Source organism: Protopterus annectens, chromosome 2.part0 (assembly GCF_019279795.1).
Source record: "Protopterus annectens isolate FY-2018-M chromosome 2.part0, PAN1.0, whole genome shotgun sequence".
Classification (NCBI taxonomy): Eukaryota; Metazoa; Chordata; order Ceratodontiformes; family Protopteridae; genus Protopterus; species Protopterus annectens.
In genome coordinates, this window is record NC_056728.1 from 1,817,594,063 (window position 1) to 1,817,613,430 (window position 19,368).

Genomic DNA, 19,368 nt, shown 5'->3' on the forward strand with positions numbered 1-19,368 from the left:
AACTATTAAAATACATGTGGATGCATTTCTGTGCAAAAATCATAAACTTTCCATCTTTTGCAACATACCATGGTAGCCATGCAAATCTCAGTCTGCTGTTCCAACTCTTTATCTAGTGCTGACTTCTTTTCTCAGTCCCTCTTTAGTTTCTCTGGCCATTCTCTTTTCTTGATATAATGTATAGCCTATGCTTCTGCATTTTTTCACACTAGCAGCAGCAGTTCTGAACGTTATCAAGAACTTTGACAACTTGTTGATTTTGTCATTCTTTCCCTTTTTGCCATTATTTGTGTTATTTCAGGTTGAAGACCTAAAACATGAATTTGGCCTCTAGACAAATGGTATTTTTTCCCATTGTATTTTCACCAGATGTTCTGTTTCTGTCTCACAATTGTTCCCGGAACCTTCTCTCCATTCTCAAAAAATAATATAATCTTTTGTTCTACCAGACCAAATTCCAGTTGACAAAATATATTACTTCCGTGCTTCAATTCCTTTTGCAAAACTTTCCTTGCAAGATTAAAGTTGAATTTTTTGTTCTCTTTGCGCCCACTGCCTGCTGATCATCACCCCCACTCTGGTCAAGTGAGCCTTCTCAACTGGAGCAGGGGTTAAACAGGAGGTATCGTCATCCCAGACAGACCTCACAGTGGTTCAAGATTTGTTTTAGTTTGTGACCCTAACCCTGCATACACCTAGCAAAGCAGAGTGCTGAGGAGGAGACATGCACATGGACAGAGCACAGAGTATCTGCAAGTGCTAACTATATCCAGAATTGTTTGAGAAGTACTTTCTTAAATAGGTCCCTTATCTTCTACCTTCCACTTCTTTACAAGCAACTTGAGTGATGTTCTTCATTCCACATTGCTGCAGTCCTAACTATTGGGTAGTCCGCTGTCCAGTCGGCCCGAATACCAAAGTATATGGCTGACGTCGGTCAGGGCGCATTAGACTGACGTCAGTACGTCAGGGTACTAATGCGCATGACCGACGTCATATCCTCAGTCTTTTTTGCCGCATGGTCCGATGCAGAAGCAATTTTGCGAGTGCAGGTTGGCGTTCTGAAAGTTTCTGAAGTCAGAGTTTCAGACCGAATCAAAGTTGGCTAAGTACCCGTGGGGAATATTTTGGTTTTTCTTGCCTCAGTATTTAACCGGATGTCAGAAAAAGTGAATAACTGTATTTCTTGTGGGAAACAGATACCTCATAGGGATTACCATACTTTGTGTATACCTTGTTTAGGGCCTGAGCACGGCGTTGTTGGATGCGCTCTTGTGCTAGATTTAACAAACGCACTATTAAGAGAAGGTTAGACTGTGCCAGGTTAGTTTTGGGAAGCGTTGTAATTATAAAATGCCGTCGGAGGCTCCGCCCGCTTCGCCAAAAGCGCAAGGACAAAGCAGCAAAGCCTAGAGTGGAAGAACCGACAGTCCCAGACGCCGGATCTTTAGAAGGCTCAGTGGAGCCGGAGGTTTTGCCAGGTGTTTCTTTGGAGTCTCAGGGAGAGACTTTACTGTTACAGGATGTATCCTCGCAGGAAGTAGGCCAGGCTGCGGGGCTTCTCAGGTGGCTGTTCTTCCCTCTCTCCCTAAGCTGGTTAGAGCCTCCCTTCTGTTTCCAAGGCTTCTTTGAGAGGCAGGCCAAGTTTAACTTCAGTGGGGGTTTCTCCTAGTGCTTCAGGGTCTTTGCCTAAGAAACATATGCTTAAAATGGCAGAGGATTTGATTACTATGATTAGAGGTTCTATGCCCCCTCCTGATAAGAGGCCTAGGGTGGAACCTGAGTTTGAGAGTTTTGAGCAATGTTCGGAGGCTTCTGAGTCTTCGGCTGAAGACTTGCAGGAGTATCCTCCTTATTCTGATTCTGATGTGGATGATTCTACTCCTTCAGCTTCTCCTCCTGAGGATTTTTCATTTTCAGAGACTCTGCATTCCATGAGGGAGCATTTTAAATGGGAAGGTCAAGATTTCTCTGATTCCAGGAAGAGGCTTAGGGAATTCTTGTTTTTACCCCAGCATAGGCCTTTAGCTATACCTCTTCTTCTGAATGTGGTGGAAGATGTTTTTGCAGAGGCTTCCCTCAATCCTGATTCTTTGCCTCCTGCCCCAGTTAAACCGGATAGGTACTATAGGGTGCCTGAAGCTCATAAGTATCTTTTTAAGAGTCCTAGGGCAGACCCGGAAACTGTCTCTCAGGGGCCTAAAGGTGTGAAGGCCTCTGTTGTTAAAAATCCTGTTCCTCCTGATAAAGAGGCAAGGGCTTTGGATAGATGGGGAAAGAAAGTGTATACTTCTTCCACTTTAGCCATGAGGGCGTTGAATTGTCAGTTTCACATGTTAAAATATCAGAATTATCTCCTTTCACAATTGAAATCTAAGGTGGATGCTCTGGCAGAAGGTATTGAGTGTAAAGAGTTGCAGGATTTAGTTCATGTGTCTGAACAGGTGGGTAAACATTCCTTGCAATGTGGTTTTGATGCTGTGCAGGCCTCCTCGAGGGTGGCTGCCACTGGTTCTGTTCTTCGTAGGCATGCCTGGTTGAGAGATCAGAATTTAGCTGAGCATGTTAAAACAAGGATTTTGGATGCTCCTTTGCAGTCTGATGTGTTGTTTGGTTCGCCTGTGGAAGCAGTCTTAAAGAAAATGGAGGACAAGGCTAAGTCTATGCAAACTGTTAAGGATTTTTTGCAGGTGCAGCCTCCAAAGTTTAGTAGAAATTGGCCTACTAAGGGATGGACTTATCCTGCTTATGATTCCCAGTCTAGGGGTAGGTCTAGACGTGGTAGGGGCAGAGCTCAAGGTTCTTTTAGGCCTAGGACAGGGAGTTCCCCTGCTCAGACTTCTGGTGAGGGCAGGGGTCAGTCCTTTCGTAAGCAGACCCAATGACCTGCCTTTTCAGCTGCCAGTACATTCTCGCCTGGCAGCACCTTTGGGGGGAAGGCTGTCCCTTTTCAAAGAAAATTGGGATTTAATTACCAAAGACAGATGGGTTCTGGATATCATTCACCACGGTTACAGGTTTTATTTCCATACCATGCCTCCTTTCAAAGGCATGCCAGACATTCCTCCTCTACAAAGACAAGAGGCTCACAAGCAAATTTCTCTGTTGCTCCACATAGGGGCCATTCAGCCAGTTCCTGTGCCAGAAAGGGGCCTAGGATTTTATTCTCGCCTGTTCCTAGTACCGAAGAAGGGGAACACGTGGAGGCCAATTTTGGATTTATCTATCCTCAACACTTATCTGGACATTCCCAAGTTCAAAATGTTGACGTTACAACAGCTTTTACCTGTGCTGGGCAAGGATCACTGGATGGTAACTTTAGATCTCAAGGAAGCTTACCTTCATGTGCCTATAAGACTAAGTTGCAGGAAGTATCTGCGTTTTCGAGCTGGAAATTCTCATTATCAGTTCTCTGCATTGCCCTTTGGCTTATCCACTGCGCCCAGAGTATTCACAAAGGTTCTGGCTCCAGTGATAGCTTACTTCAGGCTAAAAGGAATTCAAATCTATCCTTACTTGGACGACTGCCTGATTCTAGCTCAAGAAAAGGAAGACCTTCTACAGCATTTGGATTATGTCATAGCAGTGCTAAGATGCCTAGGGTATTCTGTGAACGAAATAAAGTCCAGTCTAGTACCCTCTCAAGACATGTGCTTTCTGGGTGTGAGACTGAATACAGCAGCCCAGATGGCCTTTTAACCCCGGACAAACAAAAGAATCTTTCCAGTTACTTCCATCAACTATCTCTTCAGTCCGGGCTGACTGCAAGGACAGTCCTTCAAGCCTTAGGGTTCATGGCATCTTGTATTCTGGTGCTTCCCAATGCCAAACTGCATATGAGGAAGCTGCAATGGTATCTCAAAAATGTATGGACACAGCACTGCCAGGATTTGGACACTGTCATTCAAATAATACCTTGCATTCAAAAGGAATTTTGTGGTGGGCTCAGGAATGTCACCTAAACAAGGGACTCTCTGTGACCCGGCCAGAGGCGAGTCAGATTCTAACGACAGATGCCTCAGACATTGCTTGGGAGCTCATCTAAATGGAAAGTGGATACAAGACAAGTGGCCTGCCAGACTACAGCATCTACATATCAACATGAAAGAGATGTTAGCAGTCCAGTTTGCATTAATGGCTTTCAAGGAGTTACTTCTTCCAGGGCAGGTGTTGATTCTAACAGACAACACAACTGTCATGTGGTACATCAACAAACAAGGGGAACACATTCTTACCCATTGTGCAGGCAAGCAATGATTTTATGGGAGACTGCGCTCAGCTTGCAACTAACTCTTCAGGCAAGGTTTCTGCCGGAGCACAGAACTCCTTAGCAGATGTGTTAAGCAGACAAATCATGGATCCCCACGAGTGGAAACTGGATCTTCATGTATTTCAAAATTGACAGTGTCATGGGGAACTCCAGACATAGATCTGTTCGCTTCTCCATTAAACCACCAGCTGCCAAAGTTTTGCACAAAGAGGTTTCATCACACAGCTTGGAAAGTGGATGCTCTTTCTTTCAGTTGGAAAAATCTTCATGTGTATGCTTTTCCACCTCTGCCTCTTCTCCCAAAGGTGCTTCTAAAGGTCAGACAAGACAAGCCAAGGATGATTTTAATAGCTCCAGATTGGCCTCGGCAGCACTGGTACCCATTACTGAGGAGTCTGGTAAGGAAGCCTCCATGGCCTTTACCCTTGATTCCACACCTGTTGTCTCAGAGGGACGGTCACCTGCTCAATGTCAAGCTTCAATCACTTCATCTAACAGCCTGGCATATTCTGTTTTGAAAGACAGCAGGTCTCAACTTCCTCAACAAGTTTTAAATGTGATTATGGAAGCCAGAAGACCTAGTACAAGGAAAGTGTACGCAGAAAAATGGAAGAGATTTTTATTTTGGAGTGCAGCAAACAAATTGGAGATTTCTGAGCCTAATTTGAGTGTGGCTCTTCAATATCTTACTGAGTTATTGGACAAAGGTTTGTCTTTCTCTTCCATTAAGATTCATGCTGCAGCAATTTCAGCTCACTATGATTGTGACCCACCATTGTTTTCGCATCCTTTGTTCAAGCAATTTCTTAGAGGGCAAAGAATATAAGACCCCACGTAGAGCTCCTACTCCTGCTTGGGATCTCAATTTTGTGTTGGAGAAACTTACTCTACAACCTTTTGAGCCTGCGGCTACTGCTGAATTGAAATATTTGTCATGGAAGACTGCTTTTTTGTTGGCCATTACTTCTGCAAGAAGGGTTTCTGAGTTGCAGGCCCTTATGGCGGTAGAGCCTTTTTGATTTTTCATAAGGATAGGGTATCTTTACGCACTAATCCTTCCTTTATGCCTAAGGTGGTTTCTAGTGTGGCTTTAAACCAAACTATTCATTTGCCTACTTTTTATGCAGATCCCCAAAATAAAGGGGAAAAGATTTTGCACACTTTAGATGTACACAGGCAATTGCGTTATTATTTGAGCAGGACTAAGGATTTTAGGCAGTCTCAGCAGTTGTTTGTTTCTTTTGCTTTGGGTTCAGGGCAAGCCTGTGTCAAAACAAACTATTTCTAGGTGGATTGGGTTTTGCATTGCATTTTGTTATTCCCATCATGGCAAGGAGATTCCAGCTGGAATTAGGCCTCATTCCACTAGGGCTACTGCCACTTCTACAGCATTTCTAAGGGGTGGCCACTAAGGATATTTTGGAGGCAGCTACTTGGAGTTCAGTGCATACTTTCTCTAAGCATTATCACCTTCCTCTCTACTCTAAGTCTAGGGCTGGTTTTGCCACAGCTATTTTGCAAGGCATGTTGTCAGTTCCTGCTTCCTTATGATTTGCCAGCCTCCTTACCTCTGCTTTGGGATTCTACCCAATAGTTAGGACTGCAGCAATGTGGAATGAAGAACATAGTACAGTTTTGTACCTACCATAAATGTAGATGTTCGAGGATCCACATTGCTGCAGTCCAATTTACCCTCCCTCCTTCCCTCTGTGTTTAAGGGTGGTTGTGTAGGTGAGGTTATATTCTGGTAATTTTGTATATATTGTACATATTTTTGGTGCAGGTATGTTTGGAATTTTTGGTTTTGGCCTTAGCTTTTCAGGGTCTTCTGACATCTGGGGCAAGAAAAGACTGAGGATATGACGTCGGTCATGCGCATTAGTACCCTGATGTACTGACGTCAGTCTAATGCGCCCTGACCGACGTCAGCCATATACTTTGGTATTCGGGCCGACTGGACAGCGGACTACCCAATAGTTAGGACTGCAGCAATGTGGATCCTCGAACATCTACATTTATGGTAGGTACAAAACTGTACTTTTAGGAGTTTGTAGCTATATGTATAGAAGTAAATAAAGTTCTTCTAGAAAGTTTATGTTGTTCATAGTTTTTTTTTTAAATGAAGTCCACCTGGTCTGAATGCAGTTCATGAACTGAAGGTTGTGTCCTGAACATGATCCTGAAGCCAGGTACTTAGGATCCTGGCATGGGCCATAATGCAGTTTATTTCCATAAATAATAATACTGGCATTTAACTGAGTACAATGAAGGTTGATTTCCTACTGGATGAGACCCATTTGAGAAGTTCCACTCTATAAAAGTTATAAGCTTGGCAGCTGTTCACTTAGTTCTTTGCTGAGCTGGATGGATATTTTTCTGCTGTGCACCTTGCACACCTGTACCCATTTTCAGTAGAAACACATGTTCCATGCCTACTTTTTGGTCTTGTGCAGCTGTAGAATCCACATACCACTTTGCTTTCCCATTTTAACAGAGTCTGTAATGGATATTTATTCCCCCACAATGATTAAGAGGGTGGCATGTTGCTGCTAAGGGGATGATGTCATACATTTCTAAGTGCAAGAGCTTTATTTCTACTTATTATTTGTCTTACTTTGAGTATATGGTGGCATCTGGTAGAGGCGAACCATTGTACCTTCAAGATATCTGCCTTCATTGAAACATGCGCAGAATGCCTACCACTTTTTCCTTACCAGCCTCCACTGCTGGAATGTTGTAGCTGTAAGTTTGATCATCTTTTCTCTGAGTTGAGTGTTAATATTGCCTCCCCATAACAGGCACATCATGCTCACTTCACTAGTATAGTTTGTTTACCAGGATGGTGGTCAGTGCTGAAACCTGTAGATCAGATCGTTAACTATTCAGGGCTATGTGACCCTAAAGGCTTTCACTAGCTCAAAAGAAAGCAGCAAATTTATGTAGGAGCCTCAAATGGTTCACCATTACCATGATTGTAGATGTATAAAATTGGCTGTCTTTTATATTATCTTGGAACCTATTTAGATTTCTAAAACATTTTGTATGATTGCAAAGGAGAAAGAGGATACAGTGTGTGGTAATGATACTGGCTGGCAAAGGCCATTTCATTTGTGTCTTGTCAGTGGGGGAAAAAAGGGGGTTGAGGATGGATGGATGGATTAGATTATGGAGACTTTGACATCTAAGTAATGCTGTATCCTCTCGTATTGTTTCATTTTATCATAGTGACACCTCCGGTGTTTCTGTAGTTACATCTTACCGATTCTTCCAAGTGCTAATGTAGTCTGTTCATATTTGCACTAATAATTCCTAAACCATGCTATATGCAGTCTATTGTAATAGTTGATCTTAAAGCTTATATGATGAGCAGCACAACCGCACTAAGAAATTACCTCTGCGTAGTGTTGCTGTAGTTCATATGGTATTTACTTATATTGTCATAATTTTCATATTTTTGTAAATATCTCAAAAACCAAGTAACAAGTTTAACTATTTGCCCCCTGTGAGTTTTGATATGAGGCTAAAGAAGATCTGCTGATGTATGTAACTTGAGTGATTGCAGAGATTTTTTAAGTTATTTTCAAAAATATTGCAAAATGAATATTTGCTGTGTACTAGGACACACAAAATCCAGTTTAAGACCTACAATTTAATGAATATTAACACTGTAAAGCTTTGTTTATGCTAAACAGTTTACCATTTACATATCTTTATAGTGATTATTTGAAACTGAGGGTACACGTCTTGATTTTCATTAAAAAAAAAAAAAAACACTCCAGATGGAGTCTTTGGAACAAGGAGTATAAATCTTCAGAACCCCACTGAAATGGAGTCATTCAGTTTGCAACTGAATATAGAATACATATGAAAAGTATACATAAAGTATTATAAAGACTAAACATTCAACAGTATTTGTAAAGACAGTCATTACAATGTTTTATTTTTTATGTATGTGATCACTAACTGTTCATAAAGATCTCCGAATTTGCACTGGATAAACATTTCTTCTGTATAGCACCTACCTGCTTATTTTACAGATTACTTCTGAATTGTGGGGTTGATTCTTCAACAGTTTGCAACTTTGCTTTGCTTTATTGGGCAACATACAGCATCTTAGAGTTGTCTTTAACATGCATCTCTGTAGACATCAGTGAAAATCAGTAGCTGGGCTGTTGCACTTCTAGAAATCTGTTTCCCAGGCTGTCTTTATTGACAGCATCCCAACCAATACACTGTTATTAACTCTAGTATGTAAGCAGCTTGACTTGCTTGTGACCAAAAAAAAAAGTCAGCAGTTACTGCGCAGCATGTGTAGGCCATTTCTCTTAAGAAGCAAATGAAGCACTGAGTTCATGTAAAAGTTTAGTGTCCATTCTATTTACCCCACCACATTGATAATTTTTATGTCATCTGTCCTGATTTACTAGTCTGCCTTTCCTCCTGTTGTTCTCCACCTTTGCTTTGTACATACACGTCATCCACTGATGTGATCTACCCAGAAGTAGCATGCGTCACTCTATCAGCAGTTCTGCCTGAGTCAAGACTGATCGGTTATGATCCTTTTCTTATTTAGCCATAGTTTCAGGAACACTCAATCTGTTTGGTTTTATATGGATACATGTAATTTGATGGAAACCTCATGGCTTTGAATGAGATGGACAGTAAAATATCCTTGAAACTCTGTAATGCCATTGTTAATGTTCACATTCCTTTTTCTGCCTGTGAAGTCTGAAGTGACTAGCTTCTAGGAAAAAGGCACTGTAGGGGTAAGAATGCAGTAATCAAATAGTCATTTAATTAATTATTGCTTCCTGACTCTCTCTGATATTCAGATAGAATAGCTCAGTTCTGATATCCCTCACATCCCACTATTGAGGAAGGGGGTTTTCTGGTTTTGCTGTAGTCAACTTGAACTGAACTATGCAGAAGTACTTGTGCTACTAACTGTAGACTAAATCTTGTCGGACAGTTAAGACGTTTGAGGCTGGATTGTCCTAAAGTAGTACCTTGTCTTATTTCCTCCTCAAATGTTTGAAATGCAGTATTGAGTCTGAGTTTTTACAGTCATGTATGACATTCTCATGCACTTCTTTCGCATTTCCTTTTTTAGCCTACCTCAATGAGGGCAATCCGTGCAAGGTATGACCCTTACCTGCAGACAAGGCATCGTGTGGAACAGGCAAGTATATCCTCTGCTGTGGCAACTTTATTTCAAATGTATATAGTAAGTGTACCTACCTGTTTTGTTCGGTTAATGAGCAGCACATAGGCAACAAGTTTTTTCTGTGAAACTGATTTAAAAGTAAGTATGCACTGAGGGAATGCCAGCATGCAATTGAGAATAATGTGATTCACAAGCAAAATGCTGCCAACAAAAAGAAAAGAAAAACAACACTTTGTGAGGTAAAAATTTGGGCTTTCTATGAAATTCTGGACATTTTAGACATATGCATCCAGCCTCCACTGGGTATCAGTACAGCAATGGGCCGAGATGCCTCCCTCCCTGAATGATGTGCAATTCAGTATCGGCTGTTAACTCATGTTACTTCCCACTTGGCTTCTTCAGTGTTTGAGCCTCTAACTGAACTCAGTTGTCCGAGTCATCATCATGCCTTTATCTCTGTACTTCAGAGAGCAGGGCTAGCCCTCTCACTAGCAGCTTGATAGAAAAGGTGCTAGATCCAGAGTTGAACTGGCAGTTGTTCTCCCCGTACTTATACTTTTTGGAAGGACTATACCAGCCCACTAGCAAAATGTATAATGGAAAAGTGGGTTAAGATTAAGGAAGATAATGGCAGTAACAGACCATCTCGTAATAAGATTGTCTAATTTGGGTTTGTGGTCTGTTCTTCCACATCTGAAGTATAGGACCCAGATGTTGAAGAGGATGGATTTAGTGTATGCTTCTCACTTTTGTCCCCATTGAAAGGGGATACCTATCTTTGATGGAGCTGGAGCTGATGGGTATGTGTGCTTTCTGTATGTAGTCCATAAGGAAGGCTGGGAAATGTTTGAGATTAGATATTTCTCTATTTGAGGCACATATTTTGAGATTCTTTGGTTGCTAGAAGTTAAGGACTTTATTTCCTTCCTGGTCAGGATTATTAGGAACTTTGGGTTACGTCTTTGCCAAAACTGTGTGCACAAGCAGGAGGAGTTGGGGGGGGAGCCCGAATCTGACCGCATAGGATTAGGAGAGTGTTTGGGATGTGGTGACACGCACCTTATTTGAGAGCCACTGGAAGGACATTCAGTGGAGATGATTTCTGTGTATTTTCATATCTGTGATGTCCTATTACCTTTCTGGCACTGTCAGTTTCATTCTGATGGTTTGAAAGGTTTGGGTAGCCTGGCCCACATATTTTGAGGAATGCCTTTAATGATTTAAAATAGGAAATCAAAAGAAGGGCAGAATTTTTTGATGTCTGTTTTGTTGTCACCCCTACTGTCATCTTGCCTTTTGCTTCTTGTTGACCAGTTAAATTCTCCCGTCTTCTTCCCAGTATCTGTGCACACTGGGTAGGGGACAAGTGTTGGCGGTCATGATTGTTACCAAAGTGGGATTTTTTTCCTTCTATATATGGCCTAATTCCTCCTCTGGTGACTTAAGTGCAGTACTTGCTGTCCCTTTCCTGAACTTTGTGCAGGTTTTCACACTTTTACACTGAAATGTACTATAAATACAGCTCGACAAAGCAAAGTGTACATCCCCATCGTATATGTTGCATGTTCAACACATTTTCATCAGTGGGTATCAACATTGCAGTGGAGTGGTCCACTTCTGTCCTCCAGTTTGGGCAAAACAACATTGGCTTCACACTTTCACCTTATAATCCTGCCTCCTCCAACTCTGTTTGCTGATTGATGCTAGATCATCTGGTTTGCATTCATTGCTTTATCTTCTGTCTTTTAGAGATTGTGTTGGGTGGGACAAACTTAAAGATGTAGACATTTTAAGTTTGGTGAAGTTAGTAGAAAGGAATGGCATAATTGAGGCTAACGGTAGTGGAATGATGGAGGGGAAGGAAAAAAAAATGGATGGAAAAGAGGGGCGTAAATGGGAAGCTGGAATTTGAAATACCTGGAGACTATGGATGATAACAGTAGTTCTCTATGGGCACTGTTAATAGTTGTGTAAGGGAACTGTATGCAGGGGAAAAGAGGTAGTCTTGGCTGGGGGGTGGAGGGTAGCAGGATATTGAGTAAGAAAGAAAGCACCTTTGCCTGTGGTGTAGAGGGAAAAAGCCCTCAATACAGCTCAGGTGACCAGAGGTTGTGATCGGTGGCTCAGGCTCTTAACTGCACAGATAATGAAGATTGATGAACCCATCCCAGGGACATGGGTGTGTGCACTTGGATGCACTTAGTGGTTGATCTCTGGTGGAGGATGGGGATGGATATGGTGGTGTTTTCAAGGGTGGGCAAGACTGTGGCTGAGGCAGGATAAAATGCCAGCAAGCCCACTACACCGGGGATGGAAACTTAGGAGTAGAAAGCAATCCTTAGCAGTTGCATGACATACTCTGTGGAGCCTTATCTCTTCAGCAGCCCCAAACATGAATCTGAGGTTATTTGGGGGAGGTTAGTCTGTTTGTTAGACTCTGTGAATGAGGGGATGCTCCTGGGAATAGCTAATGGTAGCGGAACCAAGTCTACCACAAAAAAAAAAAAGAGAGAGAGAGAGATTAGGGAAAGAAGAGTGGAGTGGGAAAACTAAAAACACATCTCAGAGTATTTGAGAATGGAGTGGAGTAGGGAAGTTAATAGTAAGAAGTTTGTGCTGGCAAAATTGATGTGTGCGCTAGTGGATAAGACTGGCAACATTTATGAAGAGTTAAAAGATCAGAGAGAAAAGATAAATGCAATGGGAAGGTTGAAATGTTACAGAAAGGGGTAGGATATCTAATTTGTATAGATAGTGTATTATAGCGTGAATGAAGCAGTGGGGGACATGAAGTCTAGTTAGGAAGAAAGAGGAAAGGACAATATGGACAAAGAAGCAATGCTAGTAAATTTACAGCACCCTGCTGATTACTAAAGAGTTTGACATTAAAAACTGCTTGCAGAGCTAGACAAATGCTGCTGCCACTAATTTGTCTCCCTTTGCCTGTATTCTGCCCTTTAATTTCTTCCTACCTCCTTCTTTTAAAACCTTGTCATCCTATCCTCCTTTAACTCTACATTGTATCAGCTTTTTCTCATTCTGTACCAACACTTTGATCAAAATTGTTCTTTCACATTACTCCCAATAGCCAGTTGTGCCATCTTGCCTGGAGCACCTCTGCTGTATCACCATGTCTTTAAGTCCTCATTTTGTAATATTCTGCCAAGATGGATATTTTTCATTCCTCCCTGATATTCAGTTTCTTAGTAACTTCCCTTCATATGGAAAGCAGCTCTACTAATGTTGATTATTCTGCCAAAAGCAAGACTTGTATGCACCTAGAGTATTCATTCTTAAAGTATTGTATTTATTGCATACTATAAATTTCTCCTTTATTTGCTAGTATCTGTAACACTTGCAGCTAAGACTGTGCTGAATAAGTAGAAAAAATAAAAATTAATGAAAATAAAGCAGTTGTGTTGTTGTGTCTTTCGGCTTTTCCCAGTTAGGGGTCGCCACAGCGGAATAACGGTTTGCTAATGATTGGCAGATTTTTACGTGCCGAGTTGCCGGCCCTGATGCACAACGTTCAATGAAGGTACGCCCATTCATGCATGTCTCCACACAGAAGACGCTCTGAGAATCGAACAGGACACCGTCTTACTGTGAGGCGACAATGCTACTGCAGCACCACCACCGCATTGATGAGACATAATGGCGGTATTAAAGGGGCTTTGAATGCAGAGATCATTATGGTATCAAATTAGCATATGAGCTAGAAATGAAAGGTAGGAAAGGAAAGAGGTTGTCTTTTGTTGATGCTATGGTAAGAGAATGCAAAGTTAATACAGATGGTTGTTTAACACCTTTATTTTATAATCACTTAAGACATAAGCAAATGTACATTAATATCAAAGAAAACAAGCCACGTTAACATGTTTCCAGTTGCATGCATTGTACATCACACCTACTCCATTGTAATAACTGTCATTAGTCCAACATATTATATACATTGCTCATTTCCTACCTTCCCTTAAACGTCTATCCTCCAGCACATTATTCTACAATTTGTTGTTCCCACAATTTCTATTTAGAAAATGGAAGAAGCAAATTACATAGAAATAAAGATTCCACATCCAGTTTTTATCTCTACTGCAATATGCAGTACTTAGAGTAGTTTAGACTTTGATTTCCATTTTGTAGTAATTACTTTTTGGCAGCCAAGAGAGTTAAACTTTGTGTCCTAGCTCAAAAGAATCCTTTCCTTATTTACGCCCATTTGCTCACCCAATATTTCTGACAAAGTACTCTGTAGGGAATTATTTACATTTGCCAACTCATTATACTCCCAAAGAATTTGCTTCCATTTTACCTCTCTTCCCATTACAAATTCAGCATGCGTCACTTACCTGAGGAAAAATTCTTTGGAGTCTGCTTTTGGGTATAAAAATGCCTATGCTGCAAAAACATTCAAGCAAAAATCCTAAACCTTTTAGACTTTGTTCCATACTTAGGAGCCATACATATGTCATCCCATTGTTCCTTTAAAAATTGCTTATCCAGTCTGTCTTCACAATTTTTTCTAACTACCTCTGATTGATTTTTATAGTTAGCACAATATTCTACATGCCCTACTAATTATCCCTTTATAACAGCTGCTTCTGGTCTGGGTTCAACTAAAAAAACTTAACAGATCAGGTCTTTCACTTAAGATTCCCCTATCCCTTTCTCTTCACCTGTACTCTGATATCAATCCCTGCTGTGGAAGACAGTCTCTAGCCTGCAGTCCAGATGTCATCTTGACCTCATCCCATTCTATTACCTTTCCCTCTCTAGTTATTTGTTCCCAATGCTTTAGTTCCTTTGTCAGTTTTCTCCAGCAAATTCTGTATACCACTACTTGCAGTCATCCCTGTCAGCAAATTCTCATGTTTGCTTAGTTCTTAGAATACTTTTTGCAGTTTTATGAGTATAATATTCTGTATGGCTGTTGTTCTCCTTAAGGATCTGCGTGCAAAACTCCACTGTCTCTTTATTTCTTGAATCACCCCACATCATCATCCCTTTCCACTTTGAATTACGACTTCCTGCTTGTTTATGTATATGACCCCTAACTGCATAGCTCTAAAATCTCTTCATCAGGTAATCTGAGACCACCTTCTTCTATTGGAAGGATCAGCTTGTGTCACTTAACTCTTGCCCCTTTCCCCTTCCTGATAAATTCCTTCAAATCTTTATTGATTAATATCCACAACTTCTTCTGTGGTTGATAAAAATATGCCTGACGTGTCTATAAAACTAGAGACTAAAAACAGTTTCAGTGTATGTGTATCTTACTATCCAGATCCATAAACAAGAGCTTCCAGTTTCTCAGTTTTTTTATTATCTTTTGTTTAGTCTCTTCCCACATACCCTTAGCTGCCATAACAGAGGCCTTTTTAATACATACTTTTAAATACTTCATTTATCATGTCCCAGTAAGTATGGGTATTGCTGAACCAATTTACACTTTTTGTCCCCTGAGTTTTGTTTAGTTTGAGTGTTTTTATCCTGATGGGTGCTACACCTCCTAATTTTTGTCATGATTTCCTCCTCCTGTTATACAGACTATTGATGCTGCGATTCCACCAGGGCAGCTTTTTTTTTTTTTTGGGGGGGGGGGGTTAGTTCTGTACTTCTCTTGGTGTGTACAGCTGCTTCTATGCAGCTGTTAGCATGCTTGTATAGGGTTTCTGTGAATAGTTACACAAAAAACTGCAGTGTTCTCAGGGGTGAAGGGGGTTTGATGTTTTGCCAGGTTATCACTTAATGGTAGGAAGTTAGCTTGGATTCTGTTTTATTTTTACTTCAAGTAGACCATTTTTTGGTCTGACCTTATCCGAGAAGACATTATACTAGGGGGGGTGTACAGCACTCTCCCATCTTAGTGAAGGCCAGATCCAGTATGTTTGTGCCCCTGGTTGGCAAAGGTGATGTGTGTGCCAGTGAGTGGGGAGTGATTTCACAAAATAAGTATGTGCTTATTAACAATAGCCAATGAAGGCAGAGAGAGAGGGAAATATGACTGCAAACTAGGAGCCATAATCAAATCTCCTAACAATGTGGATATCCTACATAAGGGCCTCACTGAGACAGATGCCTGGTGTCAAAGCCATGGCCTCAAGCTCAATGCCAAAAAGTGCATTGTCATCCCTTTTGGTAAAAAACTCTGTACCTATGAACTACCACATAGGAGGTAGTCTACTTAACATCAAAAGTGTGATGAGAGACCTTGAGACACAGGTGGACAGTAGTCTCTCCTTTGATAATCACATCGCCGCAGTAGTCAGGAAATCCTTCTACGTGGCACACCTCATCACAAAAGGTATCTCATCCAGGAAAAAAGAGGTCATTGTTCCCCTCTACTTGTCACTCATTAGACCCATTATAGAGTGCAACTCACCTTTTTGTATGTACCTCACAAGACATCTACAACAACTGGAAAGGCCACAGAAATACCTTACAAAGAGGATTACCAGCCTAAAACAGATGCCCTACACAGACTGTCTCAAAAAACTCCAGCTTTACTCTGTCGCATATCGCCTGCTCAGAGACCATCTCTGCCTAACATACAAAGCTATGTCAAGCCCAGAGCTGTTTGACATGCTCCAGGTAAAGAAATCCCAATCCCTCCAAGCTACACGCTCTAGGGACCTAAACATTGTCACCACAATAAACAGAACATGCTGGAGGGATAGATTCCTGTCTCAGAGACTTTCCATACTCTGGAACAAACTACCTATCTATATCAAACAAACCTCCTCATTAGCACTCTTCAAGAAATGATGATTGGATGGGAGATAAGTGATCCCCGGGGTGAATTTCCTATGTGGCTCTGGTTGACAGGGGCACAGGAAAATAATTTTCTTGGGTGTCAAAAGCCAAGGTACTGTTTGGCTAGGCTTATATAGGCCCTAGGGCCAATAGCCTAGTACCTACCTATGAACCTATGTAGTCCAGGGAGTTTGTGTTTACAAAATCAGGAATCTCTGTCTGCACATTTAGTGTAATTTATGATGCTCGTTTAATAGTTTGGTAATTAAAATCACCCATGAATATGGTTTTGGGTTGGATTATGAGTGTTTCCAAAACCTTAGATACAGGTTATAGATTTTCTGGGTCATAGAGGGGGAGCTGTAACATGCAGGAAGTGATATGGTATTTTGCCTATGATTTGAATGTGGAGAAGCTCAATTGAATTGTCCTGTTAGAACATCCTTGAGGCGTATTTATGTTTGAAGTAAATTGAGACAGCTTCACCTTTAGTCCCGGTCTGTGTAGTAGCTGTTCTAAATGTGTGGAAGGAATTCTAGCCTTGCACTGCTGGTGTGTTGTGCACAGCTTTAAACCATGTCTCAGTGACTGCACAGACATCATCATTGTTCTAGGTGAGGAGAGCTTGTAGGTAGTGGAGTTTCTTATTTAAACTCCTAGCATTGAGCAGTAGCACCTATAGATTTTCTTGGTTTTGATTTGCTATGTCAGAAGTGCTTTTAGTTTGGCATTGCCTAAAAAGGCACTATGGAGGAGGACAGTGTTTTAGCTTATATAAGAAAGCCTGGAGGGAAGAAGTGCAAACTATCCTTGGCAAATTAGCATGGTCTGTTGACCATCTCCTTCCATGCTGACAGATATTGCATCTCCTTAGAATGACACCAGAAACTAAGCCAATTATTAAAGTTGGTCATCATCTATTCATAATGTGGGATCATCCTTGGAGAAGGACAAAATGCTTCTCCGTGCTAGGCCCTTGCCAGCTTGTGGCATGCATTCTGAGAGCTCTGAGATGTCTTAATATAGTCTAGGGAGGTGCATCTCAGGTCATTTAAATCCACACAGAATGTGACTGAGCCATACTGGTTCTTGTAGTTTAGTGCCGCAAGTGTGTGCATAATGTGGCAGACCCTGCTCCCCTGATAAGCAACTGACCATGACTTTCTCCTCAGCCTGACATCAGAGTGTGTCTCACAATGGAGTTTCCAATGACCAGAATGTTGTTGTTGTGTGATGGCTTGCCCTATGGACTTAAAACCCCATCTCATGCAGCCTCTACTTCTATGTGTTGATGTGGGTGTTTGAAAGAGTGCATTTAGGGCTGCTGAGGGTGTTTGTTGTGTGTACTAGGAGGTCTTTGGGGTTTAGGAAGGTAACATACAAGTGCCTCGGCATATGTGAGTCTGTGTGTGCTTTGAACTGTGTTTGATGAGTGCAGTGTGTGTGTACTATTGACTACCTAATTGACATTAGGAGTGCTTTTATATGACAGTCTTGCCCTCAGTGGCATTGTGTATACACATCTCTCACATACCTTATCAGTTTGTTTGAGAATTAGCCGGGTGTTGGTAATCATGAGGCAATTTCTACATTGCCTTAATATGCCCATAGCCACCAAGCTGGTAATGAAGATATTGAGAAAGTTCATATCTATGGCAATGGGCCTTTCTTTATTGATTAGATGGTTATGGTGAGAATATAAAATAATGTCAGGAGTGTCTGTTTTGCAACTCTTGAGGGCAGTGCTTGTCACTGCAAATTCTTTGCCCTGGGTGTAACTAGGTATCTGAAATTTCAAGGGTGCTTTTACAGGAAAAATGTCACTGTGTCTGCATCCATACAGGACACTAACAAAAACTAGAGGGGAAACTAATAAGTAGACCCTGATGATTTATGGATGAAGTGTTTAGGGAGCTATTCGGAAGTTTGGTTAGGCAGCAGCTAATCAAGCAGTACTTACTGAAAAGAAAAAAAAATGGCTTTGTCAAGAATGATGAAAATAGGGGGTTTGTCTGATTGGCTACTGCCTGGCTACTGCTAGTGGTGATCTCTCCACAGCTTCATACTGCTGGGATGCAATGCCTTTTGCTTCTTCTGTCACCAGATGTCAAGTGTGTAAAAGAGTATAACAGGGTTTTAGTGTTCAGGTTTGTTGTTGCTGTGGAAAGATAATCTGCAAAGGAGTACAGACAGAAACATAGCACCAATCCAAGCTGAGAAGAAGGCCACAGACTCTTTGATGGGTAGTCTTGTAGATGATGCAGGGGTCTGTAGGCTTGTTATAAACTTTTCCAAGTAAGTGTCTTGAATAGCAACCTGACCAGTCAGGAAGGTCCCACACAGACACTCACTGCCCAGTCAGAGGCAGTTAGGAATCAATGCCCTCTTAAGCACAGTTTCCAGGCCGTCACCTGCTTTTCTGGTGATCATCAGTTTCCAGAAAATAATGTTGCAGTACACATTCTGTCACTAGGAGAACAACAGAAGCACAAATCCCAAGACGATTGCTGAAAGGCAGAATGTGGGCTGTCCATTAATTGATGGTCTTGGCTATATTTTTCAAATTTTAAAGGGAAAATGGGTTAATATCCTAAGAGCTGCAGTGTGCAGTAAGCAGTTAGATATGAAATAGGGGGTAACTCAAGCTTTAACAATCTAAAGCGAGAACCACTAATTTTAAAAGAGCAAGATGGATTTGAAGGAGGTGGGCACTTGGTATTATGGCTTTATGGAAAACAGTGGGATGTCCAATAAATTTAAATAGCTGAATGGGGAGTGATTTCACAAAATAAGTGTGTGCTTACTGACAATAGCCAATATAAGAGGAGAGAGAGAGAGAGAGAAGAAAATATGTGGTTAAATTAAAGTAAGGGGCAACCACTAGAGTGACAGCACCAAGGTGGGAGATTGAGAGAAATTTTTAATTTCTCGGTGACTCGGGAGACACAGCTGTGTGTCTTTCTTTGTTTAAATGCGCAGTTGAAAGCAGAACACACGTAAAACACAGTGCAAAGAAAACACACCACAGTATCCAAAATAGAAGACAATGAAGCAGTACAAATTACAAGAAAGCAAAAACAAACCAACCTTTCTTACACAGTAATCTGTCATGACATTCTGTCAAGTGAAAGTCTTAGAAGAGGAGTAACAATAGCTATGGTGAGAGGAGGAAGGGCCATTG

The 19,368-nt window shown here is 41.3% G+C and overlaps 1 protein-coding gene across 2 annotated transcripts in view; it reads left to right on the forward strand.

Annotated features, from left to right (window-relative positions):
• Nucleotides 1-19,368, forward strand: part of ELP3 (elongator acetyltransferase complex subunit 3) — a 1,566,942-nt gene that overhangs the window by 214,215 nt on the left and 1,333,359 nt on the right. For both annotated transcript variants that reach the window (XM_044061854.1, XM_044061853.1), the window contains exon 6: nucleotides 9,381-9,449. In XM_044061854.1, the coding sequence (XP_043917789.1) occupies nucleotides 9,381-9,449 (69 nt within the window). The remainder of the gene's footprint in view (nucleotides 1-9,380; nucleotides 9,450-19,368) is intronic.